This window comes from Nelumbo nucifera, chromosome 2 (genome assembly GCF_055504915.1).
Source record: "Nelumbo nucifera cultivar China Antique chromosome 2, China Antique-T2T, whole genome shotgun sequence".
Classification (NCBI taxonomy): Eukaryota; Viridiplantae; Streptophyta; class Magnoliopsida; order Proteales; family Nelumbonaceae; genus Nelumbo; species Nelumbo nucifera.
This window is the reverse complement of record NC_142650.1, coordinates 48,323,135-48,337,849: the sequence shown is the minus strand read 5'-3', so window position 1 is coordinate 48,337,849 and position 14,715 is coordinate 48,323,135. Positions and strand designations below refer to the sequence as shown.

Genomic DNA, 14,715 nt, shown 5'->3' with positions numbered 1-14,715 from the left:
CTCGTATAAATAGAGAAAGACGTGCATCTTGATCCAAAGTGGGATGCCTTGCCTGCAACCAACGGGATTCCCGATAGTCGAGAACGCACAAGCATGCGTTGGCTGTGATGAGGCGGCCATCGAGAGTGAATTTCATGAAGGATACAGACCAGTTTCAACAATTTAAAGATGGTCAATATGTTCCGGTAACACTACAACCTTTTTCAGCTAACCACTGGTTAAAGCTACAAAAGGCATTCAAGTAACTGATTTTCATACATTCCAGATCAATATAAAATTATGTTCCGGTAACACTACAACCTTTTTCAGCTAACCACTGGTTAAAGCTACAAAAGGCATTTAAGTAACTGATTTTCATACATTCCAGATCAATATAAAATAGTAAATATACACCACATTTCACATACATCGTACACATTATGTATGAGATCACATGTATACAGCAGTACAAGAATATCATAGAATGCTTTACTTCCCCCCATTCACCATACTTTTCCCAGGCGTGCCTGATAAGCTGGGAGATGTGTTATTTGTTGTCTTCTTAAACCCTCTGTCCGCATTCCCAAGAACATTGAGATCTTCAAACAATCTGTACGAGGGAATAAATGGTTTTTGTTCAGCCACAGAGGCTGAGTTTCTTGGGGTGGAGCTCACCTTTGCTTCTTTTTGAATAGTTGACCCGCTGCTTCCTACTGAGGGGAATGAGTTGAAGTGCTGCAAAGACCTAGTTATCTGCAGGGGCAGTTGAATAGCAGCAGCATTGGCATGAGGGGTCATATATGTGTAAGGCGTAGTCGAAGGACCCTGGTCTGAACCGGCAGGAGCTGTTGCCCATGGTGGGGGAGGATAGCTGGACGAGTACTGGGGAAACTGAGGTTGAGCTTGGGCCCAAGGAACAACATAACTGTTGTAAGATACCTGCCCTTGGTTTCCAGGGTAAATCTGCGGTCCATATGGGTACCCTTGTGTCGTGGGAGAAACAGGTATTTGGTGCATGTCATGGTTAGACGCTGATGGAAGTGTTAAAGGAGTATGGGGCGAGGTTGAGGTTGTTGACAAAGTGATGCTCAAAAGGTCAATCATATCTTGCTCCTTTGTGGTGGTTCTGATCGATGTAGGTGGATTTGGTAGAGCCAAATCCTTACTTGGAGAGGGGGTTGAGACTACTGGTGTTGATGGGGTTGTAACATTGGTCATGTTCAATGAGGTAGAACTTTCACGGAGGCCAGAAGATGTGCTTTGAGAATGTACGGATGTAGTTTTTGAACGCCTGCATTTATAGAACACCAAAATCCATCATCCACCAAATTAAGCAAAAAACAAAGGTCTTTGTCAAAAAACAACGTTAATAAACAGATCAGAAATGGAATAAAAGAAACTAATAAAAATGGAATGACAGTAAATATGCAACCACATAGGGGAAACAGGGATACAGTATCAGACATCCAGTCAAATTGATTTCTAGGCCATAAATTAGGCAACATGCTACGAGAAAAGTTGAGTTGTGACATATCAGAAAAGCTAGACTCATACTTTTTGAGTTGTTCTAGTAATAGTTAGTATAGATATCCATTCACGTATGCATGCAAATATCTATGTATACATTAGGAATAGGACTTCCAGAATTTTCAAATGAAAACTCTACTAAACATGAAGATGAATACACCTGTAACTGACCTTATCAACGGTTCCAGTATTCTGAATTTTTACAATAGCCTATTGGCAAAACCAATTTATATCTGGACATCCTGCATTTTTTTTTCTAATTTTCCCCCTCACATGTATATTTACTGCATATTTACCAATAATGATTAGTTCAGAAGGAAAGATAATCTCCCATCAGTCAATTTTATTATATAAATATCTCCCTTGGTGGTATCACTAGTATTGAATCTTGCATCTTGCGATGAACAATAAAGTTTATCTCCCTATGGAATAATAGACTAATTATAAATTCTTTGATAGAAATAACTCACCTGCGAGCTAACTGGGCAAAGTCATCATCCTCTTCTTCCTCTTCCTCAAGCTGGGCCTTTGTTGCAGCTGCCATCGGTGTATAGGATATCATGTTTGGTTTGGGGCTGGCATCTCTTAATTCTGGCTGTCCAGGGTTGGTTTCTCTTACTTCAGATGGTTTCACACCAGCATCTCTTATTTCAAGTGGTCCGGCACTGGTGTCTCTTACTTCAGATGGTCTGAATCTGTTTTCTTTTACTTCAGTTGGAAGGGATGAACCAGAAGCTATAGAATCATGTTTTGCAAGGACACTTTGTAGATTGTCATTTAATGCAAGACCTTGGCCTAGGACCTCCTCATCACTGCCAAATAATTTTAGAAAAACCGTTAGCCAAAACCCAAAACCAGATCATAGCAAATTGATATCTGTAATTAGCTCAAAGCAATCACCCTCAAGATTGTATTCATGGGCTCATAACTTCCATTTATCACCAAAAAGGAAAATTTTTAATATTGTAGGTCTATTTACATTTTACAAAGCAAATTTATATCATGGTGATATTCAACATCTATAAGTACTTCACAACATACATATCTAACTCAATAGAAACTAGAAGGAAAATGAACTGTCTATAGGTAAAGAAATATCGAGTCCTTAGAATGTTCTTTCTATAAATATATTGTCAAAATATAGCACATAATATGCAGATGCACATGCTTAAGTAATACGCATACAAGTCTATAGTAAAGAAACATCGAGTCCTTAAGAATGTTCTTTCTATAAATATATTGTCAAAATATAGCTCATTAGCATGCAGATGCACATGCTTAAGGAATATGCACATAAGTATGCTAGTGTCAGGTCGTTCACTGGGCTTCCTCAGGTGACTTATGAACCTTCCACATGACAATTTGTTTCAGGACCTCAAAGGAGCCCCCCTTGTTTGTCTCACGGACTTTATCCAAGGAATGAATGTCAGCCTAAAAGACCTTGCCATGTGATAAGTCTTGCAACATAGTCATCTTCTAAACTATAAAAAGCTGAAGCATTGAATGACCAATAGTATAGCAAAACTCCAATACAAGGTGGAGCAACAATGGGTAGATGGATCATGGTCATAGGAGTAAAAATATAGCTGATTTAGATAGTCCCTTTTTTGGAGAATTGTCTGGATTGGCTACATGATTAGTCCACATGAGAAATAGGTTGGTCTGTACTCTGTAAAGGGAGCTTCCCTACTTTGACCCAGTTAAAGTAGGGAAGCATTGTTATATTATAATTTTAAAGAGGGAAACAGTGTTATAAAAAATATTGAAAATAAATGAAGAACTTAAACAAACTCAATAGCTATTAGGTATCAGAATATGGAAACTAAAATTCCGGATATAACCAGACTGGCAAGAATACATTAAAGCCAACACATTTAGATTTTAAAAAATCTATATTACCCACTGCTGTGTGTCCACTGGCATAAATACCATTTTTTGACATGGATAAAAATTATTCTTTCCCATTGACCAACTTTACAGTGTTCTTTTTGCATTAAGTACTGGGCAGTCTGGACCCCACGGTAAAGAGAGTTTCGTTTACCCGGGTAAAACTTACCCATCTCCCAGGTGGGTAAGTAACTTTCCCACCTAGAGGAAAAGTTTATAAAATATAATGGGACAAGTTTGCCTATTTTAACATTAGCTTTTTATGGGTAAAAAAGTCATTATATTACTTACCTGGGAATCAAAAGAACATGGGTAAAAAAGTCATTATCTGTTGGGTTTATAGTGGACCAATTGGTTTCACTGACTCAACTAAGGCTGAAGTGTTGGATGCTCTCACAGGAATCAAAATAGCTAAAAGTTTGGGACCTTGGGTATTCATTATCTTTCCATCACAGGGAACTCAGCAAATACCATCAAATGGTTAAGGGACAAAGAAGGGGGGTCCTTGGAGGTTAAACCATTATTTGGCAGAAACAAGGGATACTCTAGACAGTTTAAATGTAAACCTGTTTTTTTTGAAAGGTAAAGTAAGATTTTATTAATTCAGAAAAAAACTCATTACAACAGGAGAGCTAACCATTAAATGGCTACTCAGATCACAGAACAAGTTAAAGAATCCAAATGGATTTAGATCTAAACAACTCAGGAACATTCAAGTTTTTAAAATCAGGAGCTACAGACACCCAAGAAATCAGCTTGCTAACCGCCTGCTGCACAGTCTCCTCAGTGCTCTTTGTTTTGTTGCTAGACACTTCTGTTCCTTTCTGACCAGATTACCCAAAGCACAGCTGCAGGAATACTCTCCATATTAATTTTCTTTTTTTCTTCAGGCCTTGAATCTCCCAGCATAGCAGATCTTTTACTGAGTTTAGCATGACCCAGCAAAGACCAATAGACCTTAGAAAATGATTCCAAACTCTGGAAGAGATAGGGAAGTGGATACATAGATGGTCTGTGGATTCAGGCAATAGACCACACAAACCACAGCAAAGAAAGGGAGATGAAGACCCCTCCTATCTAGGTTGATTCTTGAGAGGCATTTGTTCAGCACCATTGTCCACACAAGGAAGTTAGACTTCGAGGGAGAACTAGGATTCCACACTTGATGGCAGGGAAAGTCAGTAACCCCTGTTCTACTGAGCTTAGAAGTAAGGGATTTAACTGAGAAGCACCCATCCCTACTCCAAGTCCAGCTCCATTCATCTTCACTATTAATGTCTATAGACTGATCCTGTAATAGCCGCAATAGCTGCAGCACCCCATCTATTTCCCAATCGAACAGATCTCTTCTAAACTGAGGATTTCATACCACTGTATTGTTGGACAAAACATAGGAATCTGCCACTGAGATTTCCTGGTTAGCTGCACATTGGTAAAGAAGGGGAAAAGCCTCTGATAAAGATCTGTCCAAACACCAGGATCTTTCCAAAATTTCAGCCTGCCACCACTTCCCACCTTAAATCTCACACCTTCATACATCACAGGTAGACATTTAAGAATCCCTTTCCAAACCGAACAGCCCCAGTTTGAGAACAGATCCTCTGACTTCCAATTCCCCCAATCCACCCCATATTTTGAGGCAATTAAGGACCTCCACCAAGAATATCTTTCTGAAGCAAACCTCCAACACCATTTGCACAACAAAGCAGAATTTACCACCTTCAACCTTCTTAGCCCCAGACCCCCCTCTGCTTTAGGCAAACATACTTCCAATTTCCAAGGGAACTTAATGCTTTTGCAGATGGCTTAGCTAAATTGGGTGCTTGCTTAGAAAATCTGTATAGTGATAGGATTCCTCCTTTGTAACCTTTGGGGTTCTCCCCTGCTTTGTACATCCTCTCATGTATTCCTTTTTATTTTAATGAAATCTGGTTAAACTTTTCTCAAATAGAACATGGGTAAGTGAGAAATTTGTAAATGAATGGGGCTGTTGTGCCAAGGATCACCTTTATTTTTAGACATGGATACTAAAGGCAAGTAGTCAAAATAAAAAAGGATTTTTTTGGTGTAAAGGGTGCATCCAGTAAATAAGTTATAACACAAGGTGCATAAATACTAAATACAGATTCAAAACAGGGATAAGTAAACATTTATAAAAAACAGGGATCCAAAAAATTATGCTATTAAATAAAAAAGGATTTTTTTGGTGTGAAGGGTGCATCCAGTAAATAAGTTATAACACAGGGTGCATAAAGTAAACATCTATAAAAAACAGGGATCCAAAAAATTATGCTATTTATTATATTAGGGCTTCCTCTCCCTTGTGCCTCACCTTAGTGTTTTTACATGGGAGGAGTGTGCCAATTTTAGATGTAGCCTACGTTACATAAATCATATTGTATAGATAAGGGTAAAGTAACTGGAAGTGCATTGTAAATGTGACTGATTTTCAATTCAAAGAATGAAACAACCAAAGAATGGGTTTAGCAAAATCTTAACTATGATAGGTTTTCAACTACTAGCCTTAATAATAGTATTCTGCCACCTACCTCCTTTTCTCACAATCATTGCAAGTAAAACAGGGGCCTCAATTTGTTCATTTTTTATTCTTTTTTCCCCTTCAATTAACCACACCCTCCCCCCTCTCATGTTCAACATAACAGGCAGTTAATTGGATAAGTAGTTCAAATACCATTTTATATGAAGCCTGAAGGATGGTAGTAAAATTTGTGGAGCGTTCATCTTTTAAACTGTTAATGAAACCTAATAGCAAGACCATTCTATAGTATCTAAACTACTTATTAGTTTAAACCGTTCTATGGTAGTTCAAATACCATAGAATGGTCTTGCAATCAGGCTTTATATAATTGACAGTTTAAAAGATGGACAATTCACAACCCTTCAGACCATAACATACAACTGACACAAGTAGTATATGTAATATCCAGTGAACCTCAACACCTAAAAAACTAAATAAACTAAAAAAATGGATAAGGCTTACACAGTTGAATTTAACATCTGCATGAGCCTTCTCTGGTTGGAGTGGCACCGGCTGACAAGATCAGCTATCACTTCATCTTTTAGGGCCTAAAAAGACAAATGCAATAGAACTTTCAACTTTTGTCAAATTATACAGTGACAAGTAACAAGGACAAAATCATATCTTAGTATTTTTTATAGGAAATAAAAATTTTTATTAAATAATCAATAGTATCAAGTTATACGATGAAGGTTTCCCAATGAGAAGCGCAAGATGCAACCTCAATTACTATCATTTACAATTGAGCCCAATATAGATGATCCTTATTCACCCCTAGCTTAGCTAAGTAGTCTGCCATCTCATTGGTCAATCTCCTTTCCCTTTTTTGATCGGTAAAACAAAAAATATTAATTCATTAGAATTAAAGAAAGAAAGAGATACAACAAGAAGTTGTGAAAAAACAGAGAACCAAAGAAAAAACAAAACCACCCAAAGCTATTAACTATGCCCAATACATAATCTGTCTTTGAACCCCTTGCTTGGCTAAGCCATCAGCCAAACAATTTGCAGATCTTCTAACCCAATCAATTTGAATACTCATATCTCCTCAGAGTCATTTCAAACACCTTAAATTATTCCTTAAGTGCCAAATCACCTCTTCCCCCTTTTTCAGCCATCCCACAACAACCTTCAAGTCCCCTTCAATGATCAATCTTCTAACACCCAAAACTCGTGAGAGCCAATCTCCTTTCCCATTGAAGTCTTACAGTCACATTTGTGCTTTGTGGTCAGCCATTTAAATCCTTTCACAGCTTCCCTGTAAGTCTAGACTAGTATGTCTGGGTCCTTCAGCCCCCAACTATTAGCTTAGAATCCCCTTCAATTGATAATTTGTCATAGTTCAACTCTCTAGCAATCTGTTCTCCTTGCAACACTGATTGGGACTCAGCATGAATAGAGTCCCCTACTCCTGCAAGACCTGGATACAAGGCAATAATATGGTTTTCTGCATTCCTGAAAACACCCCCTATCCCCTCCTATTCATGAAGTCCCTGGATAATCCAGGCTGTTACCATCCAAAATTGAGTTTTATGAATCCTTCTTCAGGAGGTACCCAAACCAAAATAGGCATTTCCTTATTAACTGAACTTTCTGCCACAGATTCCCAATTCTGCCAAATATCACCAAAGGAAAACTAGGAGAACAAATCCAAAGTTTTGGCCCAATGTATAGCCCTCTTTATAATGCAAAATCCCAAACAGCATCCTTGTTTCTTTCTTTAAAAATTCTAGCATTTCTCTCCTCCCAAACCGTCCAAACCAAAGCAACCTGCAAACAGCAGGTCTCCACGGGATCCTATCCCTTCTCTTGGGCCATCCAAAGGTTGCAAGATTAAATAAGCAACCAACCTGCAAAGGCAAATTCTACCCACAACCAAAAAAAAAAAAAAAAAGAAACCAACTTTCCCAAAGGCCTGCAACAAAAGGACAGGAGATAAGTAAGTGGTAATAGCTCTCACCATTAGCTTAGCAGAGAATACACCAGTCTGGGAAAATACTGAGGAAGGGTCTTCTTTGTTGTAGGTTATCCCAAGTAGTTAATTTCCCATGAATGACTTCACAACAAAGATCTCCAACCTTGGGTAGATGGTTTGGACCAAATTTCTTTAGAAGAGAAAATCATAGAGGTATTGATCAAAAAAAAGAAAATCATAGAGGTAGCAGTAGAGCACAGGGAAGAGAAAAAGGAAGCACAAGAGAATAGGCCCTTAAGTGAGGAGTCCAAACCCGACTATCTAGTTTAGAGGGATCCAAAAGGAAATAATCAAGAGCTTGCAAAAGCAAGGCAACACAATCAAACTCATGGTCTTTCAAATTTCTTCTCAAACCTAGGTCCCAACTAATACCTACCGTCAGGGAGAAAGAAGCAAATCTTTGGGTAGGTTCATTTTTAAACAAGGAGAGGGAATACAAGGAAGGAAAAAATGGTTGGGTCCTAGTTTTTTTTTGTTTTTGATCAATAACACTTTCATTAATTCAACAGTAGAAAATTTACAAGTGGAAGACAAACACACTTATCCTCCAAGAGTCACAAAGAACTTCAAGAAATGAAAAAAGAAAAAACAAAGATACAAATTGAGTTAGGTTGGGTCCTAGTTGCTGGGTTTTGTTTTGGTTTAGGGTCTGGGAATTGAGTTAGGTTGTTGTCTTCTTTTGCTTTTTGTAATTTATGAGAAAAGAATCCTATTTGTAAGAAGGGATTTATCAAAAAAATCCTATTTGTAAGAAGGGTGAAGGGTTGTATTGTTTTAGGTAGGTCCTGGTTGGTTACTTTGGGGGGGGGGGATATCTTATCACCTGTTTGTACTCTCTTTTTCTTTAATATTTTTCTTTTTATTTATTAACAAAAAAAAGAAAATAGGTCCTTAAGACTAGCGTTAGTTACCAACCCAAAGTTCTTCCCAGAACATGACTTTATCTCCACTCTCCAATACATGCATCATACCTATTGAGGCTTAGAAACTGAGGGAGAATTCCATGTATAGCTTTCCATGGAGAAGCCAAAGTAGCATGTTGACAGACACCGGAGAAGCCAAGTAGCATGTTGACAGACACCAGCATCCTGACCATGGCCAACCTGCCCATGTATGCTTTCTACTACCTCATGCCAAAGTCTCTCCCTCTCACTAACCTTAACCAATTAGAACTAGACTGAATTGCCTTCTGTTAGGCTTTGTTTTAAAATATATGCCTAACACTAGGAAAGACTTTTCCCCAGAGTAACCAACCCAAGCCCAACCCAGTCTGGCATGACTAACCTTAACCAATTAGAACTAGACTGAATTGCCTTCTGTTAGGCTTTGTTTTAAAAAATATGCCTTACACTAGAAAGACTTTTACCAACAGTCCCTAGAGTAATCAACCCAAGCCCAACCCAGTCTGACATGACTAACCTTAACCAATTAGATCTAGGCTGAATTGCCTTCTGTTAGGCTTTGTTTTAAATAATTCCCAGGATAGGTGTACTGTATCAGAGTTTTTTTTTTTTTTTTGAAAACTGTAAAGTGCTTTCATTAAAAGATCCATAATAAAGACACCTGTAAAATGAAAAATGAACAGAGGATATACAAAAACCATCTCATCCCTAACAGCCTTAATCCCCCCCAAACGAAAACAATTAAATTTGCAAATATCAACCCAGGAAGGTCCCTCAAAATTCAGCTTTGGTGGTTCAGTCAAGGAGAATTCCAATTTCCAATCAGGGCTAGCTAGGCACTTAGGCCTAAAATCCGAAACCATCAAAATTAGTTATTTTGTGTTTGCTTGTGTTTTTTACTTTTTCTTTTCTTTTGTTAATGTAAAAAATGTAGAATAAGCAAGAAAATGTAGACAGCTATGTAGATTTTTTAATGGAGTTACCACTGTCTGATGCTTGAGAAATCGGTTTCTGATGAGAGATGGAGGAGGTGTTTTTTTGTATTTGATGATATGCACCACACTAATACCCCCCCCCCACAAAGTCGGTGGTTGCGGGAACCAATCTGCATCTAAGCTGTAGCAAATCAGCCAACATACCAACTGAGCCACCCCTCAGTTGTCAGTTGGAATGTTATGGAACTTGCCAATTTTCTTACTGCAGTAAACAGCTTCCTGAAGGGTTCTTTTCAGACCAAATTGGATCTCTAGACCAAAAAGACTTAATGTCATCTTTCTTTGGGGTATTTGAAGGTGATATTTTGTGTAGATTGATTAGCCTATCAAATAGATCCAATTTGTTTAGATTTTAGAGGTTTCAAAGAGTTAAAGATACAGTTGCAATGTCACACAATCAGTTAGCTAATGATATTTCATTTCTGTGAGCATCAAGTGAAGGTTTTGTTTCACTTCAACTAGCTTATAATAATGCATGTACATATTCAACCATTCAAAAAGTTGACTAAATTAACACATGTTATGTATACACAAGCATGTGCACACAAAGAGACACATTCAAATGTTTTCTTCATGTGTAGGTCATAGTGAACATACTTCACTTTTCAGATTGATACAGTAAATACCAATTATTGTTGCACAAGGATGGAGCTAAATATATAACTGCAAATACCTCACGATCATTTGGGTTCACTGCCTGCAGCATCTCAGTTAGAAGCTCCATAATGCTCCACATAGAATCAATGTTTGATAGACTGAAATGATATGGGAAACATTTAAACAAAAGCCAGTCCCCCCAAACACTCCTCCTCCCCGGCAGCAGGGAAAAGGTAATAATAATCAACAATCTTTTCAGACCAAAGTCAAAGCCAAGCCTTACCTTAAACTCTCTACCTCAGATGCCATTGCTTCATCAAGCCTTCTTGTGGTATTGCTGGGCATACCATATCCTGCTTGAATATGTCTTGGCATTGGATGTGTAACAGGTGGTGTAAATATAGGAGCCGCATCTGATGAACGCTGTGGAAATTCTACTCCAGACCGCTGCCATTGGTACAATCCCAATTTAAGAATCGTATTGTCCATGAATTTGGCAAGGCTTATAGTTTATTATATAAAGAACCAAATGCAAGTTTTAGTTGGTAGCATATGCATACCCTTAATTCCTCATATGCCCAGTAATATTGAGGATATTTCCCCCCAGGTCCACCAAATGCTTCTTGCCAAGAGTCTAGCAAGACTAATATTTTATCTCTCACATTCATATCCATCTGTAGAAATCCATAGAGGAAACTTCTTATAACCTGACTTGCAAGAGTACTCCAAATGATACATGGTAATAACAATTAACAAATGCATGGGAAAATGGTCAAATGAAGAAGAAAAGTGTAGTATAAATAATTACTTAATACAAGTTAATGAAAGAAAAGTATCAAGATATCATTCAAATACCTATCCAGGTTACCTATAAAAGAAAGAGATAAAAGCATATTTCTGGAATGAAATATTATCACCCAAGCATATGGTGGGACGATACTATCAGCCAGGCTGGGTTTTGACCACTTCATGGGCTAAAAAAATCCAGATCATCACTTGCCTTTCTGGCCACTACTCCTGGCTGCTTGGTGATATATCTAAACCATGCCTGAATTCAAAGAAAAAATAAACCATGCAATGACTTGAAATAGGGTCTACCATTTGGTCACCTAAGGCCAAACTTTGAAGGATACTGCCATTTTAAGCAAAGAATAAGCCATCCAACAAATTCAAGCATGGTCCAAAATCTGCTCAAGTATGGCTGGAATTTGATTGCAAGATATAACCACCTTGAGAAGACAAGGATTTCATTGGGGACCTTGGTCCATCAGGTATAGGCCGCATGTGTAGAACAACAATGGTGTTATCAAGTAACACTTTTTTGGCCAGTGAGACTCTCTTAGTGCTCCAAAAGATCAAATGCATGACTTCATAGGACTAAAGCTAAGAGGGAGCTGTGGCCTGTGGTAGAGATAGTCCCAAATGATCATGGATTCATTGGATGGATGAGTAGAACATCCTATTCCAATGATTTGTAAGGTCCATTAATGCAACGACTGATAAGGTTGCTGGATATAAGTATATAACATCTAAAGAAATGATCTATATTGCAGCTTGTCTTTGCCAAGCTAACTTTTCTTCCATTTCCTTGTACTATTACTGCTGTTGCCTCTAGTGGTGTTAGAATTCATCTCCCTTCTTTCTTGATGAACTGACTTGAGAGAAAAAGAACTTATCTGAAAATCTCACCTGCTTTTTTACAATCTTCACCATCTCCTGTAGAATATTCCTTTCAGCAATTTGAAAGTGCACGTTATCACCACAGTTCTTTATGATTGTTTCCAAAAGCTGAAAAACAAAAGAGAAGAAATTGATTGAGTTTTCAAAAAAAAAAAAAAACAAATTTGCCATAACAGTATTGCTTTTGTCTGAAGTAATCAAACAAGTAATCATGCATGAGGTACCAGCTACAAGAATCATGATAGAGATTCTAAAGTGACAAACACATCCACCCATTTCTGCATGGATTTGGAGATTATGAATATATTTATTCTAAATACAAGCATTTGCAATTCGATATAAGAATGTATATGAAAAACTCCCATTAAACATACCGTCAAAGCAAGTAGTTGAACCTTTGGGTTCTTATTCTGCAACCGTTTTTTCAGGACTTTAATAACATCCTTTGCCTGCCTGATCAAATTCAATTCACAGCCTTTAATAAACCATCGGTAAATTTATTCTCTTAGAAATAAACAAATTAATGCATAAACGAAATAAATTTCAAACGATGTCACAAAGGGAGTGTAAATGGACATAAAACTTATCAGAAACTTTTCTTCACGCAACTTATCCCTGATAAAAAAAATAATACCAAAGGGGGTGGGAAAAAGGAAGGGGGAATACTTGCTCCGTGAGAGATAAGCACCCCGAAGGAAAAACACAAGTTCTTACAAACAAAGTATACTGTTCTTAAAATCTCAGACTCATAAGTGCCAACTTCATAAGCCTTAAAAGAACAATATACTAAAATTGCCTCAGCTTTATCTAAATCGGGAACTTAGAAACCAATCCGGATCTTCAGAAAATAAAAAGGGAAAAGTATATCCAACCAAACTACATCTAACAACAAACTTGTAACACTAGAAATCTACATCCAAGGAAGAAGTAGAAGAAATAAACACATAATAAAGGTACTGCAACATCAAGAGACCGTCCAAACTACAGGTTTTAGATAAAACAGAAGCCTTAAAACATGGTACAAAGTACAAACAACAAATGAAAAAACAGTCCTTAAATATGCAAGAATATTTCGTAGATATCAAAAGTTCAATTCTTATTTTTACCCGTAACTGGAATTGATGGAATCACAAATTTCCATATTCATGGTCCAATCGGGACCGATCAGAAGATCGCTCGTGGCCTTCTCGACTCGAACTGTAGCTGAAGAAGACATCTCTCTTCTCCCGAAGAAGAACAAAAGAAAACACAGCGCTTGTTGTCGAGAAAACGAAGAAAAACAAGGGAGCTTCAGCAAATGGTTCCTCTGAACAAAAAATCCGCCATTACTGTCAGAAGAGAGGAGGAAAAACCCTAAAAAGGTGCGTTGAAAAAGGTGGGGTTCTCTTCTTTCCCTTACCAGTCGACTTGTTTTTCGTTTTTATTCTTTCCCGGACTTTTCGTTTTTAATTTTTTTTTTTTTCTTTTATCTAATTTTCATTCTTCGTGTTGTTCTACTTTTTAGTATATAAAAAATATAAATATTTTGTATTGTAATAAAAAGTCATAGCGATAGCAGCAGCCAGCAGGAGAAAGGAAAAGAGAAAGCGGACAAGAGGGATAGGCTCGTGTCCTCTAGGACTCTCACTCTGTCTCTTCTGTTTAGACATGTAGACTTGCGAGTTCAATTTTGCTACGGCATAGTTTTACTGCGGGGCTAAAAGCATGAATCGTGGCCTTAGATGTATTGTTGTGGGTCCATTACGACGTCACTTCTTCTAATTCTAAGGCTTTGATTTCACGGTTGCAGCGCGGGGCTAAGAGGATCTCGTAGCAAATGCGGTTCGTCAACAAAATACCTCATGATATCGAGGAAATAACGAAAATACCCTTTTGCTCACAACCATAAGACAATTTTAATACACGTAAGCAAGAAGGGACAGCACAACGCGGAGGAGCCTTCCGGCCTTCCCTTCCCCCCCACTGCCACTGTGCCACACATTCCCATCCATGGCAATATATTTGAAATTAAAAATCATCGTTTTGTTTTTTAGTGTAGTAAATGATAAGAACAAACAAGATACTACACTTGATCTTAGCCAGAAGGAGAAGGCATGGAAAAGTCATTTAAAATACGCGTAAAAGTTTAGTCACTATTTTTAGAAAAAAAAAAAAACAAAACATATTAAGCTTGGAACTCGATTAATGATCAACTAATAACAAAAAAATGTAGTGGTGATCATTTACATATATAGTTCAGTTCGTAGGGATGAATTTGATCCGAGCTTAGTCGAATATCATCTTATATAATTAAGCTTGGTTTGGTAAAATAATATGAGGTTTGAGTTTGAATTCGAGTTTAAGTTCAATTCTAATAAGAAACTTGAGATTGAATTTGGAATGACTTGAAAGCTCACATATTCAACCTTAGTTAGGTTCAAATTCAACAATGAAGCAAGTTTCGTATAAAAAAAAAAAAACTGTATATATAAAAAATTATACATGTAAAGCATTAAAAATTATTATATAATATAAGCTCAACTAAGTAAGCAAGCATCATTGGGCCTAGCTCAACTCGAAGCTCAATTTAAATCGAATCAAACCTAGCTTTTCAAAAGCCAAATAGCTCATAAGAAACTCTGTTTCTGTCGACCC

At 37.5% G+C, this 14,715-nt stretch overlaps 1 protein-coding gene across 5 annotated transcripts; it reads right to left on the bottom strand.

Moving 5' to 3' along the window:
• Nucleotides 1-236: 236 nt before the first annotated feature.
• LOC104602484 (TOM1-like protein 6) lies at nt 237-13,595 on the bottom strand. 5 transcript variants are annotated; one of them, XM_088897753.1, is made up of 10 exons: nt 13,481-13,595; nt 13,188-13,387; nt 12,456-12,534; nt 12,091-12,189; nt 10,962-11,075; nt 10,685-10,848; nt 10,478-10,559; nt 6,395-6,480; nt 1,977-2,318; nt 237-1,270 (listed from the first exon to the last, which is right to left on the bottom strand). In XM_088897753.1, exons 2-10 carry the CDS (start codon nt 13,295-13,297, stop codon nt 469-471), a joined length of 1,878 nt encoding a protein of 625 aa, XP_088753879.1. In that variant the 5' UTR covers nt 13,298-13,387; nt 13,481-13,595; the 3' UTR covers nt 237-468. The 5 variants fall into 5 exon arrangements, with proteins under 5 accessions (XP_088753879.1, XP_010264486.1, XP_010264484.1 ...); XM_010266184.2 differs by lacking the exon at nt 13,481-13,595 and having other exon boundaries at nt 13,195-13,477; XM_010266182.3 differs by lacking the exon at nt 13,481-13,595 and having other exon boundaries at nt 13,188-13,470.
• Nucleotides 13,596-14,715: the final 1,120 nt, after the last annotated feature.

Excerpts from the sequence above, each read along its gene's own strand:
- LOC104602484 (XM_088897753.1), bottom strand. The coding sequence starts at position 13,297 with ATGTCTTCTTCAGCTACAGTTCGAGTCGAGAAGGCCACGAGCGATCTT. Across the intron at positions 12,535-13,187 it reads TCCATCAATTCCAGTTACGG|GCAGGCAAAGGATGTTATTA; the intron begins GTAAAAATAAGA and ends GAATTTGATCAG. Across the intron at positions 10,849-10,961 it reads GGGCATATGAGGAATTAAGG|CGGTCTGGAGTAGAATTTCC; the intron begins GTATGCATATGC and ends TACCAATGGCAG.